This window comes from Lagopus muta, chromosome 8 (assembly GCF_023343835.1).
Source record: "Lagopus muta isolate bLagMut1 chromosome 8, bLagMut1 primary, whole genome shotgun sequence".
NCBI classification, from domain to species: Eukaryota; Metazoa; Chordata; class Aves; order Galliformes; family Phasianidae; genus Lagopus; species Lagopus muta.
The window spans coordinates 29,715,395-29,736,964 of NC_064440.1; the positions used below are offsets into that span (position 1 = coordinate 29,715,395).

General features: G+C 38.8%; 1 protein-coding gene across 4 annotated transcripts in view; it reads left to right on the forward strand.

The window, feature by feature from the left end:
• Positions 1-19,463, forward strand: part of COL5A2 (collagen type V alpha 2 chain) — a 165,662-nt gene extending 146,199 nt beyond the window's left edge. For all 4 annotated transcript variants that reach the window (XM_048952594.1, XM_048952595.1, XM_048952593.1 and 1 more), the window contains 21 exons: positions 558-665; positions 785-838; positions 1,682-1,735; positions 1,853-1,906; positions 2,990-3,043; positions 3,813-3,920; positions 4,023-4,076; positions 4,260-4,313; positions 5,248-5,409; positions 5,522-5,629; positions 6,797-6,904; positions 7,033-7,086; positions 7,446-7,553; positions 7,668-7,721; positions 8,944-9,051; positions 9,765-9,818; positions 10,825-10,932; positions 12,749-13,040; positions 14,248-14,435; positions 16,642-16,866; positions 17,743-19,463. In XM_048952594.1, coding sequence (XP_048808551.1) covers positions 558-665; positions 785-838; positions 1,682-1,735; positions 1,853-1,906; positions 2,990-3,043; positions 3,813-3,920; positions 4,023-4,076; positions 4,260-4,313; positions 5,248-5,409; positions 5,522-5,629; positions 6,797-6,904; positions 7,033-7,086; positions 7,446-7,553; positions 7,668-7,721; positions 8,944-9,051; positions 9,765-9,818; positions 10,825-10,932; positions 12,749-13,040; positions 14,248-14,435; positions 16,642-16,866; positions 17,743-17,889 — 2,256 coding nt within the window. In that variant the 3' untranslated portion in view covers positions 17,890-19,463. The remainder of the gene's footprint in view (positions 1-557; positions 666-784; positions 839-1,681; positions 1,736-1,852; positions 1,907-2,989; positions 3,044-3,812; positions 3,921-4,022; positions 4,077-4,259; positions 4,314-5,247; positions 5,410-5,521; positions 5,630-6,796; positions 6,905-7,032; positions 7,087-7,445; positions 7,554-7,667; positions 7,722-8,943; positions 9,052-9,764; positions 9,819-10,824; positions 10,933-12,748; positions 13,041-14,247; positions 14,436-16,641; positions 16,867-17,742) is intronic.
• Positions 19,464-21,570: the final 2,107 nt, after the last annotated feature.

Below are 21,570 nucleotides of genomic sequence, written 5' to 3' on the forward strand. Positions count from 1 at the left end.
AAAAAACTCTAATAATGGCTCTATTTGAAGAACTATATCAGTTTACCTTAAGAGACTTGGCAGTGTTGAGTGTTTAAAAGTAAATGCTGAAAACTCCACATCTTTCCTTCACCTGCAATTGATTTAATTGGTCCTTGTGCACTAGTTATGTGAGATCGGTGCACAGATGTGAGCTGGGAGAAACTAAGCATAAATAGAACATCTCTGCCCCCTGTTGCTTCTACCTGCTGCTACTTTGTATAATAAACTGATGAAGCATCAAGGTAAAGGCAGAGAGAAGCTCAAGCTTCTTTTTGTTTTGCCTGTTCTAACCACCAGTATAAACTGGTATGATTACATGCTAATGCTTCTGGAAGGACTATGGTGTTACAGTTGAATTTCCTGAGGAACGCTTTGGGAAATGAGAAGTATTTGGACATGAATAAGTTCAAAATTTAAGAGAAAATTATTACTTAATTCTCTACCCCAGAGGCTTTGATACAGGCTCAGCGTGTTCTGCAGCCTAGAGACAAAGATACTTCTCAGGTAGACGATGAGTTGCACTTCATTCATTTCAGGGAAGCCCAGGTCCTAGTGGGACACCTGGTGATCCAGGCCCACCGGGTCTTCAAGGTATGCCTGGAGAAAGAGGGATTGCTGGAACTCCTGGTCCGAAGGGTGACAGAGTAAGTATTTTTGTTGCGCCAAGTAGAATCACTCATCTCTTAATATTGCATTTGTGCAGTAGTGTGAACTGTTCAGCATTCAGTGTCATAACTTCGAGTTTATGGCTTTTTTCCATTAGGGCGGTATAGGTGAGAAAGGTGCTGAAGGTACTGCCGGCAATGATGGGGCAAGAGTAAGTAAATCTGTAACTCTTCATATCTGCCCTCCACGCAGAAGGTTGTTTACTGCGTTAGGGGCTACTCAGAGCAGAGTTAAAATGTACTCAATTGGGAGACGTGATGAATTGATGCGTTTCCTCTGATGCTTCAACTCTGGTCAAATTTTGCGAGACAACTGTGCACAGTGTACTTGTATGCCTATTTCAAGCCTGTTTTGTATAATAGGTAATTGGAGTTGAGATTTTAATGGTAAAGATTCGCAGAAGTAACGTGTTAATTTGATATTTTAGATACACAGGGAAGCTGAAGTTAGTGCTGGAGGATCATCGAGCGTAGTTGGTCAGTTTGGATGGAGAGATAGGAACTCACTTGCCTAACTATGCCATGGAGAAAGTACGCTTCAGAAGAGTGTGCAAGATGTATGAGAGTCTTCCAAAGTAATGACAGATGCTTTAAAATTAAAGCGTGAACAACTAGGATAAAAGATATTGAGGTCTTCTGTGTTAAATAGGTAAAAAAGGACTTAATTTCTTCCTCAGAAAGCAAAATAAAGCCAGGGCTGGTATTCTGTTTTTTATCATTGGCCTTACTCATAAATGCTGTGAAGGAGAAGTTGAAGTTAGCGAAGAAGCAGAGAATTAAGGAAACAAGACTTCAGATATATGTACAGTGACTTTGGTCACTGCAAAAAGAAATGCAAGTGAATTTTAGGTATGGAGGGCACAGTAAGTTTTCAGACAGAAAGAAGAATTTAAAGGAGAAAAGAAATAATGGAAATAGTATCGTTCCAGAGGTTTTGAAATAACAATTTGAAGTATCCCTTTTCTAACTTTCTTTCTACTTAATTTGTTCAAAAGGGTCTTCCCGGTCCAATAGGCCCAATGGGTCCAGCAGGGTCCACAGGAGAAAAGGTAAACAGATTTTCATGCCGTTCCCTCCTCAACTTTCTTAGTATCATCATGTTTTATTGGCATTTTTCCTACTCATCCAATAAGTTACTGGGAACTAACTTTAAATTTTATCTTAAGGGTGAACCAGGTCCTCGAGGGCTCGTTGGTCCTCCCGGTTCTCGTGGAAACCCTGTGAGTAAATGTTCAGTTTTTACCTGACACAAGTTAACAAATGTTACAAATATAGAATTCTGATCCAAGCTTTGAGCATTTGTATCATTTGCTTTAATATTTTCTTGTTTTTCTTCTTTCTTTCTTTCTTTTTTTTTTTTTTTTTTAGCCAACCTTTGTAGTTCTTGTCTTGATATTGTTCACTTGAAAAGTGTTGCCAGGTCTTGTTCCTCTGTCTTGTACTTGTTTTAGGGCAATCTTTACTTAGAGTTACCCTCACTTACCTTGATTCTCAAAGTATAACACCACTTGTAATCGTTTAAGTCTTTTTAAAAGATTGCCAATTCCAGATATTACTTTTTCCATAAAAAAAAGCACAGAGATATATCTTGATTCATTCAAAAGTGTTAATTCTTTTCATCTATTTTTCCTTTTATTTGTGATTTAGATGTCTTGATAGTTGGCTTGGATGACAAAGGAGTTAGAAGCTCAGCCCTTCTAGATTCTTCATACCAATTGGAATTGATTATGTCTCTGTCATAAATCAGAGCAATCTCAATCTCAGTTCTAGTATGAATAGAAACAGCTTGCACCCCTCTGGGGAGTGCTGGAGCTTGGCAGCCTTCAATTCCTCCCTTTACAAAAAAACATTATGTGAAAAGACCAGCTGAAGCAGTTCACAGCCCATTCTGACCTTGCTCAGGAGTGCATCTTTGAATTGTTGGTAGTTTTTTTCCCCAGATGTATCTGATTGGAATGGTAAATTCTTTAGACTGTGTTATTAGCTAATCCTGCTACTACTGGAAGTGGCTGTGAGCAGTATTACTCCTATTGTTGTTCTACTGTTTGCATATGTCTTTTGTCTCTGAATTCCAAAAGTTTATGTAGACTTGACCACGTGGGCAGGCCTTATTGTCATAGTTAGCATCTTTTATTGAGTGATTAAATGATCATTTGATTTGGATTTATAGAGCAAGAATATAATCATGCAACAATAAATAGCTAGCTTGCTTTCTTCTTTATTTGCTTACAAAAATTACTGTATATAAACAGTTGTTTATTTTACTTTTACAATTTTTACAATTACTCTTTTTTTTAAAATAGGGCTCTCGAGGAGAAAATGGCCCTACTGGTGCTGTTGGTTTTGCTGGTCCTCCGGTATGTGTTTCGTAACACTAATGAGTTTCTTTTAGTCATGCTCTGACTTATTTGGTTTATTTCATTATGAATAATACTGCAGTGTTTTGGAACGTGAGTCACGTTTTTGTTGGAAAAGGATTTGTTTCTTTTACCCATCGTTATACGAAGTAGCGAAGAGGGCCAATGAATACCCTAGATGATTGAAAAATAGCTTAGTTGAAAAGATGATGTAATTTTTCACCAGATTTCATATCTTCATGAATACACTTAGTTGTTCCTTTGAGATTAAAACAAAACAGATTGTGAAGTGTCATCTACTGAAGGTAGTAAAATTTACTCTGTGACTAGTGGAAGATGGTATGAATTAATGGAATAAATAGAAAATTTGTGAGATTTTCAGTGAACACCTCAAACTTCCCCTCACAAGGAATTAGGTGCCTGCTTTCACTATTAGGAAGAAAGGACTGGAAAAGAGAATGTCGGTTCAGTTTCTTTTACAAATGGAAAAGGTTCTGAGGAAAATATGAAATCTAAAGAGATGAAAAATATTAATTAGAAAATATTTTTAATGGAAATTCTGACTTCGCAGAGTTTTCAGAAAACCGTGTCTGTCATCTTCTGCAGACTGTGGTGAATGATTACGTTTCCCTTGAATTTACCTATTGAGCACTGTTTTGTTTTATGTTTTATTTTGCTTTCTTGATGTTCTCTGCAAAGTGACCTGTTGGGTTAGAAGGATGTGGTATTCTCTGATCTGGTGCTTCTTCTGTAATATGATTTCTTATAGGGCCCTGATGGTCAGCCAGGTGTGAAAGGTGAACCTGGGGAACCTGGACAGAAAGGAGATGCTGGATCTCCAGGACCTCAGGGGCTTGCTGGATCTCCTGGTCCACCAGTAAGTATAAGCAGCATTGTCAGAGAATAGTGTCATAGATTGATCCTGCTTAAAGTCTTCTGAGTGTTCCCCATCACTCCTCTTTTTCTCCTTTCCTCACAGGGTCCTTCAGGTGTTCCTGGTCTGAAAGGTGGTCGAGGAACTCAGGGTCCCCCTGTAAGTAGATTTTATTTTTTGTGAGGTAACTGTAGACAATCTGACATGACAACTTCATGCAATGTGTGTGCCATTCCTCATCTCAGCTTGCGTTTTGCAGTTTCACTAATTTGGTTAAGAGCTCTTTAGGTAACTTCAGTGCTGTATTTCTTTTAGTAAAGTTGCTGTTAAAATATGTTTTAGGGTGCTACTGGATTCCCAGGATCTGCTGGAAGAGTTGGACCTCCTGGACCTACTGTAAGTCAATTGACATTTCAGTAATAGATGTATATTATAACTCAGTCATTGAACATTTGAATAAAATAGTGTGAAGCGGGAAGCAACGTTTACCATGTGATGCTATGAAAGAGAGCAGTTTGTCAACACTGACTTATGTGACTTCACTGGATTATGTAGTGTTTAGTTAGACTTCTTGTTAGCTTCTCAAACTACTCTGCAGGGTTAACAAAGTGATAATCTTATCTATTGTTCTTTTTTTTTCTTCAGTGGTGACTGAGGTTAGGCAAGTTTTTGTAAAAAGGGCAAGGCCTCTGCTAGTTTCTCATTAGTGGAGTTACTCATGAGATCCATTAAAATTAAAACACAAACCCAAATCTCTCATATGTAAACGTTCTTAGAAACTCTCGAGTAAAACGAAAACTTAGCTGTGGATCAACAGGTGAAGATTCATCTTCACAGAGTAATTTTTGTACCAAATAAATGGCAGTCATGGTAAGTTTGCCCAAAGGTGAAGTTTATGGAAAAACCTAATATGAATGTGAATTCCTTTAGAGGTATTTGAGAAATGAAAGAAGGCCAGTGATAGCACTCCTTTGGACCACATGACTCTCAAAACATTGAACGTGAACTTGTGTTTGATATTGGAAACCATGGCCAAAGAATGTTTTAGCAGCAGTTGTATAGTTTAAGTTAATAAAAAAAATAAAAGTGCATGTTAAAGGAGGGATTTGAAATTGTGATGGGGTGAGGAAGAAGGCTTGAGCATGGATATAATTTTAAAATCCTGGGAGACTAGCACTGCTGTACATCAGATTACACTATGTCTGTGCTCTGTCACATGTTGTTCCTCCTGGAGTTCATATTTAAAGTTAATAAAAAGAGCAGTCCTTGGTGGTTGTTTGTCCTGATCAGAATAATGTCCATTGTAACGAAGTTTTTAAAATGTTATTAGGGAGCTCCAGGGCCTGCTGGGCCTGTTGGTGAGCCGGGAAAAGAAGGTCCCCCAGGTCTTCGTGGTGATCCTGGTTCTCACGGTCGTGTGGGAGATCGAGGACCAGCCGGCCCCCCTGGTGGTCCTGGAGACAAGGGTGATGCAGGGGAAGATGGGCAGCCGGTATGTCCTTCTTCATGTCATTACTTCTCCCTCAACTAACTCCAGGCTTGGTCTTGTCATGTTATTGCTACAGAAATTATGGTAGCATCATTTTATCTCCTGTGAATTTCAGGGTCCAGATGGCCCCCCAGGTCCAGCAGGAACTACTGGTCAAAGAGGTATCGTTGGTATGCCAGGACAGCGAGGGGAAAGAGGCATGCCAGGACTGCCAGGTCCTGCAGTAAGTAACAGCCCAACTGATATACCAACCTTGGATATTGTCATCATCTTTGTGGGATGAGAGCATAGCGCACCGTAATGTGAAGAGAAAACTGGAAAACACAAATTCCTGGAGTGAATGTAGAGAGAATAGCAAATAACTAAATCTCATAAAAGTGTATGAGGTGGGAGATGTTATTTCTGATTTATTGGATGACCTGGATCTGAATTAAGAGTAAGTGGGTTATATGCTAAGGCATCTGGCTAAAATATTCTTATTTGACTTGAAACTAGACCTTTGAAAAAAATACCCCAGACTATATGCTTAGGTGTCCAAAAGTCACTTGAATGTGAGTAAATGTTCTGTAACTGCTATTTCATAAATTGTGAACTACAATATTCCCAGTTGCCAGTTGTGCTCTTTACTTCATTGCAGTATTTATTAAAAAGCTTCATTGTCTAGGAGACAAAAACATCAAATAAAGTATCAATGAAAATGGTAGTATGGAAGTTCTGTCACTAGTGCTGGATCCACAAAATCACTTTATAGTTTGACAGGTGTGAACTATTCCAGGTTAAAAGAATGTATTGGTGTGGATGAATTCTAAGTGCATTGCATTTTTCCAGTGTTGGGAAAACTTTGTCTGCTGGGGATAAGGCCATAAGACATTGACAAAGAAATTACGTACTCATGATCTGCTCCTAGACAGACTAATGTCAAGTGAAGCTTTTAGTCAATATAACCCTATTTAAAAGTGAGTAACACAAATAAATTGCTTAAAAACATTGCAGTATATGAAATATTATTAAAAATCTATTAGAATACTAAAATGCTATAATGCGATGGAAAGCACAGCAATAACAGCAGCATGACGAAGTCCTAAGCTGCAGCAAGTGAGGATATGCCCAAATGCAGCAGCCACATAAGTAGAAACAAAGAAAAGAATCTGCTTACCCTTGGGAGGTCGCAGGAATGCAGGGATCTTTGGCAAGAACCCCTTGCCTCCACTGCCGACACTTAAATGAAGTCTGGGAGAGGGTGGATCCTGGCTCCAGCCCTTCCTGTCACTCAGATGCATTGAATGATGTTGAGGGTAGTTCAGGTTCATGAGCAGTGTCTTCTAGGCATTATTGTGCTTTCTTCTTTCAGTGATTAAAATGTTGATGTGGCATTTCTCATTTCTCTTAGGGTACACCAGGAAAACAAGGTCCCACAGGGCCACCCGGTGATAAAGGTCCCCCAGGACCTATTGGCCAGTCTGGTGCCACTGGACCTGTAGGGGAAGCTGGTCCAGAAGTAAGTATTAGAGCCTAGGAATATGCAGAAAAAACCCCAAAACAACAGAAAGACAAATTTCTAGTTTGTCTTGTGTAAGTGTGAGATTATGGAGCTAATCAGTGGCCATATATGTTTCATAACTCTAGGGACCTGCTGGTAATGATGGTACTCCAGGACGAGATGGAGCTGTTGGAGAGCGTGTAAGAATAAGTTATTTTCTTAAATCTGTAAATCTCAATTTTATGATTGTGTTTTTTTAGTGGTTTTTTTTTTTTCATTCATTTTTCATGGAGTGAAGAATTTGCTTTAAAAGCATATTACAGCTTTGAGTAAGAAGATTCTCTCAAAATTGACACCTCGCTAAGAGCGCATGTCCCTGGAAACTCAGACTTGAGTTCTTACGGAATGAATATCTTTGTAGATCACAGTTGTGAGAAAATAGATTAGGAATGCTAATGTCTCATTGCTTAGGGGAAAATACATTGAGAATGCTAACTTTTGTTGTTTTAGTGTACTTCCATTCTCTTCAGGTAAATAATATTGAAATTATGTTTTGCAGGGTGATCGTGGGGAGCCTGGCCCTGCAGGATTACCTGGCTCTCCAGGAGGTCCTGGAACTCCAGGTCCTGTTGGACCTCCGGGAGATGCAGGTCAAAGAGGTGAAACTGTAAGTGACCATTTTGTTCTGGTTTGGTTTTAATAATTTGTTATTTTATATATGCATAGTATTGTGTCTACTTTTGTGGATTGATGCACATGTCCTCTCTGTGCAATCTTTTAGGGTTCTCGAGGGCCAGTGGGTCCCCCAGGCCGTGCAGGAAAAAGAGGTTTGCCTGTAAGTTTTCTGTGATCTCTATGATTTCATCTGAGATACTTTTAACAGGACAGAGCGTGAGAAACAGAGCCTGAATCAGAATATTGAGCAAAGCTTCAACGTTAAGTGCTTTGATTTCCAAATGCTTTTCAAGTCTCTTTGGAGCGTGATGTTGTCCAGAGCATGGTGGACCTGTGTCAGTAATTGGCTATGATCTGTCTGGCAGTTCACATTAGGAGTGCAGAAATGAATGCTAAAGGCAGATTATTAGAGCAAAATGGCAGAAATATAAAAGACAAAAAAAAAAAAAAAAAAAAAAAAAAATCACCTGTTCCCATGAAACTGCCTTATTCAGCTTAGAAGAATCTGAATTCAATCCAATAGAAAAGCAAACAAACCCCATCTTTTTGTGTTACATAATTCTTTTATAATCCAACATTGGAGAAAAATGAATTGCAAACTTGGGAAATTGAAAGAATGTTGTCCAGAGCCTAAGCAGAAGTTGTATGACTGAAAGAAAGTTAGTGATAATGATGCCGTTGATAAACTATTTGGTATTTGGCACTGAGAAATTTAGCATGAAACTCGTGATAAGAAACATAGAACTGAGAGCACGAGCCATTTTTTTTCAATGATTCTTGAATTAGTATGGGAATTTTCAATCTAAGATGACAAGAGCAAAATTGACAGCAGGAGAACCCAGCCATTTGTACCGGGGAGCCCAAACACTTTTGTCTGCAGTTAGGCAGTGTAACTTCACTTGTACTTCAATCACAACCAAGGCAAAAGGAGCTTCAAGAATTGAAAGTGCGACATGGGGGCTTTCTGTTTATTGTTACAAGCCTGTGAAAGGTTTGTAATACTTCAGTCTTGCCCATGGAAATAATTTCCTATGTCCAGTAAGACAAAGATGTTTCTCAGTGTAAATCTCATGGTGTAATTTATTTAGTAGTATTGTGACTGTTTTTTGTCTTTTTTTGTTTGTTTTTTGTCTTTTTTTACTGTATTATGAAGTTAAGCAGACTAAGCTGATTATCACACTTGTAATTAAGTGTTACACAGTTTTTGTTATTGTTTGCTTATGCTTTGGTAACAATTACACTTCCTGGAACTGCCTCAGCATCATATTCTTTTTATCTTTAGAAGTGAGGGAGTTCTGAATGCAGCACGTAAAAGAAAATGAGGGGTTGTTTTGTTTTGTTTCCCAGTTTGGAATTTTACGTATAATTACTGATTGTTACAGGGTCCCCAAGGGCCTCGTGGTGACAAAGGTGACAATGGAGATCGAGGTGACAGGGGCCAGAAAGGACACCGAGGTTTCACTGGGCTTCAAGGTCTTCCTGGTCCTCCTGTAAGCTGTTTTGTTTATACTGTAATCACGTTTTCGTGGCAGTTAAACCATGTGTTAAATGCATAATAAAAAAACAACAACAAAAACTCACAAAGGAAGAACAAAATCACAAGTTTTATTTTTTTGTTTTTTTTCTCATTAGGTATTTTTGGGTGGCCTGTCGGCCTGCACTTGCTAATTATTTTTATTGCAATATTACAATACTACTTGGTAGTGAAGTAAACCTTTGCTTTGTGAGAACTGCACTCTGCTATTCAGAATTTGGTCCCTTTGGGTAATTACATTAGAATGCGGAGTATTTTTTTGACGCTGTATTTTAACAGTCAGGAAATCAAATCCAAAATCTCATGAGGACTATGACAGTCCCCTCTCTCTTTCTCTCCAGTACTTGTAAGAACTTCATGAATTCAGTGGCAGTTGATTGGAAGTAAAACAGAAAATTTTTTGACGGCTGGTCACTGATCCTGTGTAAGAGCTGAATGTTTCAACCAGTAGGCAAAGAGTCAGTCAAAAAAAGCCCACCAAAACAAATTAAGCACCACGTGAAGCATCTTTGGACTTTATAATAGCACTGATTGTAAATGGCATGAAGCAAGCCTGTTTTGCAGAAACAACTTTATCAGTGTACCTAAGCACCGTTCTTCTATTCAGTGTTTTTTGAAGACTAAAAGAACGTGCTTTAAATATCACAATTATAATTTTTGTCTGTTTAGGGCCCTATTGGTGAACAGGGTAGTCCTGGGATTCCAGGCCCATTTGGTCCTCGGGTGAGTATAAAGATTCAGTCTGGGACTTTTTCCCATTTGTTTTTCCACAATTAGATTTCTATTTCAGTTTCGTTTTTAATTTTCTGACTTTTATTGATTTTAGTATTATGGATTTATTGCCATATCTTTTTTTGCCACATCTCTGCTGAGAGATTTACCTTGCTAAATAAACGAGGCTTAACATAAAATGTAGTTAGATGAAAATAGCTAAGAAAAGAAAGTTATATGAAGGAGAGCTAGATGAGAAGTTCAGGATCTGCAGTCTCTTTATACAGACACCTACGCTACATCTGATGCAAAACCACATGTGTGGCTGTTCTACTTTTTGGACTTCACTATACCCTGGGGAAATAGTGAAAAAGTGCCCTTTTAACAAGGGCAAGGAGAAGTATGATTCTTGGTGTGTTCTTGAGTAACGGGATGTCCCTGGGTCTGTATGAATGTGGGCATACAGCGGCTGCTCTAAGATGTAGCATTTGAAGTTGGACTTAAATCTTTTAGGCAAAGGTAGTCACTGAATTCAAAGTATGTTGTCTGAGGTGACTGACTTTGGAAGAATATTGAAACTGCCTTTTTTAGCATTAGAGAACAAAAATGATTATTTTTGAAGTTTGGTAATACAAATAATGGTATTGAAGTTTTAAGGCTCTTCTCACTGGTGCCCAGCGACAAGACAAGGAGCTTCAGGTGCAAACTGGAACACAAGTAGTTCCATATGAACATGAGGAAAAACTTTTCACTTAGAGTTACAGAACACGGCAGCGCAGGCTGCCCAGAGAGATTGTGGATTCTCCTGTTCTGGAGATATTCAAAACCTGCCCAGAAACTTTCCAGTGGAACCTGCTGTAGGGGATGTGCTTTAACGAGGCGTTGAACTGGGGAGCTCCAGAAGTTCATTTCAACCCCAACAATTCTGAAATTCTGTGATTGTTTGTAGAAAGGTGGTTTTGTATAACTTTGTTGTTCAGGGCTAAAATAGGTTTCTTCTTTCTCCAATTTCGTGTAGGGTCCTCCAGGTCCAGTTGGTCCATCAGGCAAAGATGGAAGTCCTGGACCACTAGGGCCAATCGGGCCTCCTGGTGTTAGAGGAAGTGTAGGAGAAGCTGGACCTGAGGTAAGTTGATGGAAATGGGTTACTTTAAAATAATGAGTTTTTTTTTACAGTACATTGCAGCTTTATCAAACATCCACAAACTCCAGACACATCGTGATACTGGATACAGTTTCTCCAACAGCTAACTGGGGTGACCATGCAACAAAAGGGCTAATATCTCATTCATTATCTTCTGAACCTCTTGACATCCCCCATCTTAATCACCAAGATTTCCAGCAGCTTGCTCTACTATGCTTTGCATTCAGGAAATTCTTCAGTCCATTAATCCCAGCACAAACTAATACTGAGCTCAGCTGACCTTCAGACTGAAGTTTTAAGCCACTGACAGTGAGCAAATAAAAAAACTGCTTTGGCCAAAGTCTTAAACTTCTCTAAATCCAGCAGGCGTATTACAAATTTATCAGTTAATGATACCCTAACTTATAAAACATATATGTTATATCATCCCCAGAAGGATAGTTAGAAACTGGAGGGATTTGAGAAAGGGTTGGCACGGGTGATGGTGTGAAGAATTAAGAAATGATGTTGCTCGTTTTGAGAAATAAGGCAGAAAAGGTAGAACAAATGTTCCTAAACTAACAAACAAGAGAAGGCATTTTCAGCTGTTTATTTCTGCATCATAGAATAAACATTCATGATGTTTCCTGTCTTCATCACGTGCTAATATTTACTCTATTTCATTTTAATTTTTACCAATTATCAGTATTTCAATTTCTGCTGAAACATCAACAGTGAATGAATACTCTGTGTAGAATAAAATGTGTATCTAAATAGTTCTTTAGTATAATGAGACAATACAAGAAATACTACATAGCAGTATTTTCAGTCTTGCTTCTCACGTTGACTTGCATGCAACTAATAATTGGAACAAAAAAGGAACAAATGTTAAACGTTTCATTTGAGAGATGCAGCATATATTTGTTTGGCTGTATGCTCTATCGTAATTTGGAATGCTAGTTGTGAATTCTGAAGTAATTAACCTCAAAGGAAGTGCCACGTTATAATATACCATCTCATGTACCAGAGCATCAGGCTTACAGTGTGGGTATATTGCAGGCTTTCTATTGCCAAAGAGCTCTCGGAACGTGCAGGTGGACATACAATGCTTGCTGACAGATATCTTATTTATCTCAAGACTCAGTTGCCTCTGTAGATATCACAATCCAGGTGGACAGACAGACCTCAACATTAGGAAAAATATTGTTTTTTGGAAAAATACTTGCTGTTCCAAGTCAGGATGATGTGGATTCTCATTCACATCTTGGTGATCTGTTGCCAGAAAGCTCAGAACTGTGCAGGATAAATGTATAGGTATTTCTGTTTCCAAATTTTCCTTCCAGGTTTTACTAATTGATAGTGTGCTTGAGCTGACTCATGGAAGGCAGGAATTTTAGATTGCTCTGAAAATTGCTTGCAGCTGTGTGGAAATAAAGCTGTTAGACTGGGATTTGAGAAAAAGGAGGGACAAATGACTTAAAAAAAAAAAACTGGAATCAAGAGGCTTTGATGACTTCTTCCAGCTGTTGTCTGAAAGCTAAATTGAGAAGAATTTGAGCAAGATATTAAGACAGACAGTGAAGATGTGAAGCAGGGTGCAACTCTAGTCTTTGAATGCAGTACCTCGTGTGCAGTGCTAATCTCTTTTCTCTTTTCTTGGAAGTGTGCAGTGTTTACCTATATGTGAATTTTTCCTCCATGTCAGAGTGAATGGCCCCAAAGTTTTGCTGTTCAGTGATTTGCTTCTCTGTCATTTTACTTTGTATTTACTCTGTTGTGCCTCTATTGCTATTTTTTTTGTTGTTGTGTTGTACTTTAGGGTCCACCGGGTGATCCTGGCCCTCCTGGTCCCCCAGGCCCTCCAGGCCACCTCACTGCTGCCATTGGTGACATCATGGGACACTATGATGATGCTATGGCAGATCCGCTACCAGAGTTTACTGAAGATGAAGCAGCTCCTGATGACCACAATAAAACAGACCCGGGAGTCCATGCCACACTGAAGTCACTGAGCAGCCAGATTGAGACTATGCGCAGCCCAGACGGTTCGAAGAAACACCCGGCACGGACTTGCGATGACCTGAAACTGTGCCACCCATCCAAGAAGAGTGGTGAGTGTGAACATGCCATAAGAGTCTGTCTTATTTCCAGCGTATACTTAGTCATGAAAAAAGCATGTAGTTTTGAGTTCGGTCTAATCCGGCATGAACACTAGGAACTCAAAATTTTTTCCCACACAGGAAAGTATTTCTTCTTGCCTATTAGATATATATTCTAATACATGCCAATTTATTCATTTGGTATATAGAATGGAATCATTAAGGTTGAAATAGACTGCTAAGATCATCCAGTCCAACCATCAGCCTGTCACCCCTATGTGCACTAACTGTGTCCTTCAGTGCCACATCTCCGTGTTTCTTGGGCATCTCCAGGGTCAGTGACTCCACCATGTCCCTGGGCAGCCCGTTCCAATGCCTCACCACTCCTTCTGAGAAGAGATTCTTCTTATATCCAATCCAAATGCCTTTGGCACAACTTAATGCCATTCCCTTTAGTCCTGTCGCTGGTTACGTGGGAGAAGAGGTGACCCCCTTCTTTCATATTTTTATGTGTTTTTACATGTAAAATAGTTCTTACTTCATGGCGGTCGGCTTCTGGAAGTTACCAGCAGGTAGTAAGGAAGTACTGCTTAGCTGATGGCAGAGATAGATATTTACATCAGTTGTGAATATTTGCTTAATTGCTATTAGCTCAAAATATTACTAATCAAAATAGGATTGATGACATATGACTTCGTTCCATCTGAAGTTTTGCTTCTTACTGGCAGTTGGTAGGTGGTAAAATGCTAACGTGACAGTTGGAGTTTCCCTAATTAATATGAGTTGCCACTGATAGACTGGAAGGCAAATGGTTTTTGTACCCCTTACCATCTTTTCCCTTGTTTCCTGGTGCACTGCCACCAGCATCGTTAGGAGAGGCATCTGCAGCAAAAATTTGTGTCTAACCCTTACTTGTTCTCTGTGCAATTGGAGCGGCCAGGAGCTTTGAAATAGATTTGAGCAACTTTACAGCTGTCAAGTCTTGATTCCTTGGTTGGGAAATATTGGAAAGGCTGATTGGCTTGCATCTGACACGACTTTAAAGCGAAGTGCATGTCAATATTGGGTGGTTACATGAAGTGAATGCTTGTTTTTCCTTGTGTTTTGTACTGTCGAGGCATTGTTTTGTTTGTATCTTCCCTATTGTTTTAAGAATCGTGGCAATATAACAGAATTTTATATTTATATCTCATAATTTTATATTTTATATCCTTGGCAGGTGAATATTGGATTGATCCTAATCAGGGATGTGTTGAAGATGCTATAAAAGTATACTGCAACATGGAAACTGGAGAGACCTGCATTTCTGCAAATCCATCAACTATCCCACGTAAAACATGGTGGGCCAGCAGATCATCTGACTTGAAGCCCATTTGGTACGGCCTTGATATGAACAGGGGATCGCAGGTAACTAAATGTATTTAGTTTCAAGAATTAGCTACTTGTGATGAACATTATTTCCTTTTGATGTAGAATTTCATCTGCTCTACCGAGCAAATTTGATTTCAATTACAACATTTTGTTTCTTGATTTGACTGACTTATACACAATTATTTGTTATTATACAGTTATTACAGAAAGGGAAAAAATTGTACATCTAAGGCAGGACTGATCTGCCACTGCTGGTAGGTGTTTATTTCTCTTGGCCCTAAAAATGTTCAGCCCTAAAAATTGTCAGCTCTTCTGACAATCTACTTTAGAAACTTAGTATATTTGTCCCTACTGTGTATCTTTGCCCTAATATGTGACTGCAGTTGCTCCTGTTTTAATTGAATTCTACACTTTCTGAAAGAAAGCTCTTTAGTGCTGAAAATTACAAGACTCATGGGAATTCTCTCATTGAATCTATTTTTGTAGAAAATAAGGCTGTCGTTAGTTTTCAAGTACTCAATGCTGAGTCTGTCAGTTTCTAGGCAAACAAAAACTTTGTCCTTAGCTTTCTGTTCAGTTTTCTTTCTGTGATAAGCTCGCTTCCTAAGTTAGGCTGAACTCTCCTGCTAAGTGACAGAAATTCATGCTATGTAAAACATAATTAATTGACCACCTTTTAATAATTTTTATTCCTGGTTCATTAAATTAAAAACAAATATATTTTCAGTTGTTATTTCACATAGAGCAATTAAATATCTTAAAAATGAACATGTAATGGGTAAATATAATAGGGATTTTATCAATCAGAGAGTTCCTGTTGACAGGTTAGAGTTTCGAACAGATGTAGCATTAAGAAAATATGTGGCATTGATTGCTTTTTTTGAGATGCTTTCACTTACTGTGAAGTTTTGGAGAACTTTCCTTGAACCAAAAGGTCACAGTTGACATTTAGCTGCCCGCAGCGCTACATAAAGAGGCTTTTTGTTTTGTTTTTAAGTACTGTGCTCTTTGGAGGAAGAAATTAGCTTTTAAGTTGGAGAAGAGAAGGCTCCGGGGAGACTTTGTTGTGGCCTTCCAATACTGGAAGAGAGCATGCGAACAGGAGGGGAACGGCTGTTTATGAGTGTGGATAGTGACAGGACAAGGGGGAATGGTTTTAAACTGAGACGGGGGAGGTTTAGATTAGATATTAGGAGGAAGTTTTTCACTCAGAAGGCAGTGAAGCACTGGAACAGGTTGCCCAAGGAGGCTGTGGATGCCCCACCCCTGGAGGCATTCAAGGCCAGGCTGGATGTGGCTCTGGGCAGCCTGGTCTGGCGGTCAGCAACCCTGCACGTAGCAGGGGGGGTCGAAACTAGATGATCATTGTGGTCCTTTGCAACCCAGGCCATTCTGTAATTCTGTGATTTTGAGGAAAACTGTAAAAGAATATTTCATTTTTGAAAATGCTGCCCGATTTGGTAACTCATGTTAGAAACTGTTTAGTAGTTATATGCACTTACTACAGATGCTAATTAATACACGTCTGATGTTGCTAAGCAAAGATAACATTTTATGATAAATGACAGCGGTGACATGCAGGATTTTCTTTTTTCTTTGCCAGTTCCAGTGAAACGTTTTCATTTTTAGTCATTCTTCACTTTTTTCTATGGTGTAACGATTTGCTAAACACAAATCAAATGAAATCTTCGCAAGAGGGGAAAAATTGTCAAGAATTCAAACATTGTTGTCATTCGTAGTAATACTGCTATAATATTTTTTAGAAACAATGGCACATCATAAAACATTCATATTTTTGCGGAAGCTAATTATGTGATGGATATCTATATGCAGAATTTATGTAGTCAAACTGGCTGTTTGTGACATTTCTCCATGCGGTACATGACCTGTAGAAAACCACCTACTGCAGTTGCAATATAGTGGGTACACTATGAAAGGACTTTCTCAGCTTGACTTTTCTCATTCCAGTTGAGGTTGTTGTAAAGCACTATTTCATTCCGCCTTTCTGTTGTTCAGCTTCAGAGCTGAATGGCCAAAATTCTCCCAAAATGATCCCTGATACGGGCTATTATTGTTTCCTCATCCTCAGCATCCAGGAAATTAAGAAAGAAATCATTCTTAGATTTTATGTAGTAAAGCTCCTGCTAGTCGTGTCTGGGAAGAGTTACAGCAATGATGTTTATAAAATTCACAAGCTGTTATTGAATTTTTATGAATGATGATCTATTTCATGTCTTCTCAGTTTGTGTACGGGGATACAGCTGTTACTCAAATGACATTCCTGCGCCTCCTGTCAAAGGAAGCTTCCCAGAATATCACTTACCTCTGTAAGAACAGCGTTGGGTACATGGATGACCAAACTAAAAACCTGAAGAAAGCTGTCATTCTGAAAGGGGCCAATGACCTGGAGATCAAGGCAGAGGGAAACAGCCGATTCAGATACACTGTTCTTCACGACAGCTGTTCTGTAAGTTGCCTTTCTGTTCTTGGCATGGAAGAACAGGACTTCTAGCTTTTGATGGTGGCAATTCTTGATTTGGAAAGCAATCCATAGAATAGGAAAAATATAACGCTGCAGAATTTCACCAAGAGTTACAGAAGTAACTGAATAGGCATTTTACTGCAATTCTCAGTATGTGTAATCAATGTCTTTAGAGGATATTTTTAAATTACTAGTTATTAGTCAGCACACTGAGGATACGTATCTTCCCAATTTGCAATTTTGCAAACAGTATTTGTTATTTCTGTGTGAAATCTCATACATCGAATAATCTCAAGCATTGGTCTGCCAAGTGGGTAGGATCACTGCGGCAGTACTGTAGAGAAAATTCTTTGGTATTTAGTCATTTCAGACTGACTGAAATGGAGAGGAAAATGTTCCTTCCCCAGAAAGTTTTAGTAGCCTTAAATCCAGTGAGTGAGTATAGTGTAGATTTTGTCAATAGCATTCTCAGCTAAATCCAAGAGATGGGCAAAATTTGACTAAAATTAGTCTTGCACTTGATATAAATCAGAATACTCTCTGTGTTTTTAAAGGAATGTACTTCAAGTATGTGCGTGCAGGTACATATACACAGAAAGAAGAAATTAATAATGAAAGGAAAAATCAATCCGTCTTGAGGGGGGAATCCTCCTGTATCATTTGGACAGGTCTGTTCATCACAATGAAAGCGAGACATATACGTTTTAAAATAAGGTACAGTGCAGAGAGGAGAGGATTGCTCAGCAGAGGTACAGTGAGATAATCCTGAAATATCCCAGACAGTTGACTCACCCAGCTGGACTTTAGATGAGATCTGGATTAATTTTTCTCTTTTTCTTTTTTTTTTTTTTTGTCTTTCAGAAACGTAATGGCAACGTGGGCAAGACAATCTTTGAGTACAGAACGCAGAACGTGGCACGCCTGCCTATCATAGATATCGCACCGGTGGATGTTGGCAGCACTGACCAGGAATTTGGAATTGAAATTGGGCCAGTTTGTTTTGTGTAAGAGGAAGGGGGGAAATTAAAATGGTACTCAGCCGCAACAGCAATTAAACTCATGAACTTAGACTGATTGAAGTTAATCCTGGGACTCTTGAAGTAATGGCTGATATCGGATCAGCACTGTATATACAGTTTCTAAATGCCCAGCCTCCTTTTGAATATTTATTTTACTTACAAACCTTCCGTTTTAAATGGTTGAACCAACTTCTTGCGCAGCAGTACAATTATGAGAGAAACAAGGACCACCTTTTTAAAAATAACACGAATCCTTTTCCTCGCTTTTCTTTCAGATTACTTCAGAATTTACAGGTATTCAAAATAGATAGTTTTTATGTGGGACTACGTAAAGCTCTAACAGTAATTTCTTTTGCTTGGATGCATAACGAATAACAGAAAAGTGGAGCGCTTTTGTGAACTGTTTGATATTTTTCAGTCCTATCTACTCTCTCTACCCCAGTTTATCTTCCTGTGGTTGCTACCGTCATAGCTATCCATGTCTCTTGCAGACAGAAATCTCTCGGACAGGATCATCTGAACCTGGCGTTGTCTTTCTTGCGCTTTTCTATATAATAGTCTGCTCGTAAGAGTTTTCTACAGCCATCATTAATTTATGAAGTAGAATTACTACTGGGGTAAATACAAGATTTCAGAATAAGTGTCCCATTTATTAAGTTTTGAGGCCTGATGTCACTTCTCACGATGGATCTGTGCAATTCCATTAAATTATGATTGATCTTCAACATATATAGCAAAGCCAACACTTGTTGATTGTTTTCCAATACTTGCCCATCTAATAAGCCATTATGTATCAAATTATGCCAGCATCTTATATACGGTGCCAGTGTTACGTGTGTTGCCGATCATTCATGTGTGTACCAGACCAGTTGCTAATAAAGAGAGAAATTTTAGAAATCCCTGATTTTTAACTGGCATCCAGACACGCATTGCCAGTAATTTTGACTTGCTGGTCTCAAACTGTCAAGGCAAAGAAATTCCACCATTTCTTAGCGTGAGCTACCTCATCTCTGAAAGTTGGGATGCGTTTAATATTCGTTTTGTTATTTTAGGTACTGAAAGGTGCTATGCTTCTGTTATTATTTTGAGAAAGGCGATAGGCAGGGCAAAAAAAAACAAACAAAAAAAAGTGATGGTGCTAAACGGCTCTGTAGAAGGCTGACGAAATAAAGATGCTGACTCGGTATCAATTTCAGAGTTTAGCTGTTAGGCTTACTGTGTTTGAGAGAACAATGTTACAGTGCATTTATTTGTTGGTCATACAGTGTATAAAATGTTTTGTACCACCAGCATGCTTTATTTTGTAAAGTATGTGGGTACAAAATTACTTTCTTAGTTTTTTATTTCTTAATTGCATCTGTGCTCTCCAAGTTTTTTGTTTGTTTCTTTAAAAAAAATAAAAAATAAACATCTGGGGCCATCCCTAAAGAAAGTCATGCACATAGCTTTATTCATGTATCTTTGCAAAGCATTTAATTAAATACATGCTTCTCGCTATTTAAGTGGTTTCCTTTTTGTAAAACTCCTTCCAGTGTGTTCCGTATCAATTAATTTCCAGAAAAGTAAAAATGGAAGCATTTATTTTTTTGTTGCTGTTTGAATAACTTCTTTGCAGTGTGTTCGCCTGAAGTATTTTACACATAGGGAAATGAAAGTATGCTGAATAACACCTTATTTTGTCACAGTTTCCACAAGGTAGTTGTCAGTTTGCGTGGAGCTGTCACCAGAAATGCTAGGAAGGCTGCCAAACTGATATTGCTTTTGAGACTCCAGCAATTAGAATGGTTTTACGTAAGACTGGGTAAAGTGCGATTTATCTGATTCCACGCGTCCATGTAAGTTACCTCTGACAGATAACAGCTTTTGGATGAGCCATAATGCTGCAGTGTATCAAGGCGGGCAAGGATTTACGTTCCTTTCTTCCTTCTGAAAATGTAGGAGCTTTGGAAGTTTCCAGATTGTCCATATGCACATCCGCTGGGACTAGGAACATAGAACTGTAAGATGCTCATCACCGTAATCTGTTTTCTTTCTTTTCCCTGTTGGGAGCAGTAGGATTTTTTTTCTTTTACTAGCGTAGAATTACTGTTAATATGTGACTCATGACTCGGCATGTTGCATTGGATCCTTAATAGGAAATCTAGACTGTATTGATTGCAGGGAATAATCTGAGGAATCTGTTGGCTCGCTCTAACGCGTTCATGCACACGTGTTATCCAGGGTCTGTGATCACACCTCTAAGCGTCAGTCAGATGCACAAAGTAAATAACATTTGGTGTATAGATAATGTTAGAAAGTTATTTTAAATTTCTTGTGTTTTGTCAGTGAAGTGTCACAATCCCTGTTCATTGTAATTATTTTTGTGAGGTTCTTGAAGGAGAAGTGTATGTAACTATAAGAGCACCTATTACTTCCCTTTTCGAGTTGTTCTTATCACACCTCCATCTCCATACAAAGCATGCAGTATTTCCACAGGGATGCACCTCAAGTAGTGAAAGAGAGCTTTAGCTGTAAGGCACCCCGAGATGGTCTTCTGTAAAAAACCATCACTGGAGGACAGCTGAGGCAGAACCTTCACATGAAGTCTAATAAAGAGTCTTTATAATAATTTCTAAAATAATAATAGGAAGAGTGGGTGGAAGAGTGGACTATGGGGACATGGCTTTTCTCGTCACATAGCATGGTCTCAGGTAAATACATCTTGAATTCCAAGAGCGTAGGTTGAACGATCTGATGATTTGCAAGACATTGATTAGCTCATAAAGTAGCATTAATTAAATATCAGCTATTTAGGACATTTAGTACAACTCTTCTGTCTCTGTTGCAGGTGGCTTCAGAAATAGTAGAAAAGGCACTTCAGAACAGTTAGGATAATGAAATGTCAAAGGCTGAATCGAGATGAATTTGATAGTTGTAAGAGATGGTTACTTGTTTTTCCTAAGCGACTCTGGAGCTATGAGGTACGGTTTAGATATGGTTTAATAGCTTGTGGTACTGGGAATGGGAGGGTGGTTGGACTAGATGATCTTGCAGGTCGTTTCCATCCTTGCGATTCTATGATTCTCCTATAGAACGCTGGCCTGAGTGAGAGATCTACTGGGAGCCCTGCAGTTCTAGCCGGCACCTCTCAAATGCAGCTGTGCAACAGCCACTAACTTCTCATCTAGGAAGTGAAATCCCATTGTTTGCTGCTGGTAATTTGGCACCATAGTGAATGATGATAACGGTGGAGTTGACTATGATGCTATGTAGTTTTGATGTTGAGAGTAAGCAGTATTGAGATGCTAAAAAGATTTTAACCACTGCATCCGGATTGTTCCTAAGCTTGTATCCTCACTGTTCAGCTTTTATCCCTGTGTCACTGAACTGTTGACATAAAATATCGGACTTTGTATGTAATGACGTGGCTGTTTATAGGCTGCTGTGAGCGGCCCTATCAGTGCTACAGGATCCCGTCCTTTCTCTCACTGAGAACAATGAAGCAGCCAAGTATGAACTCTAGAGCTATTCTCTACACTCTATAATAGATATATATATAGATATTCTCTATACTCTAGAATTCCTTAATTGTTCAACATCTGGGCTTTGCTGTCATACTCAGAATCCATCTTGGATTTCTTTTCTCTTGCAGCGACTCCTAACACTGATGGCTCCTTACAGCGTTTTTAAC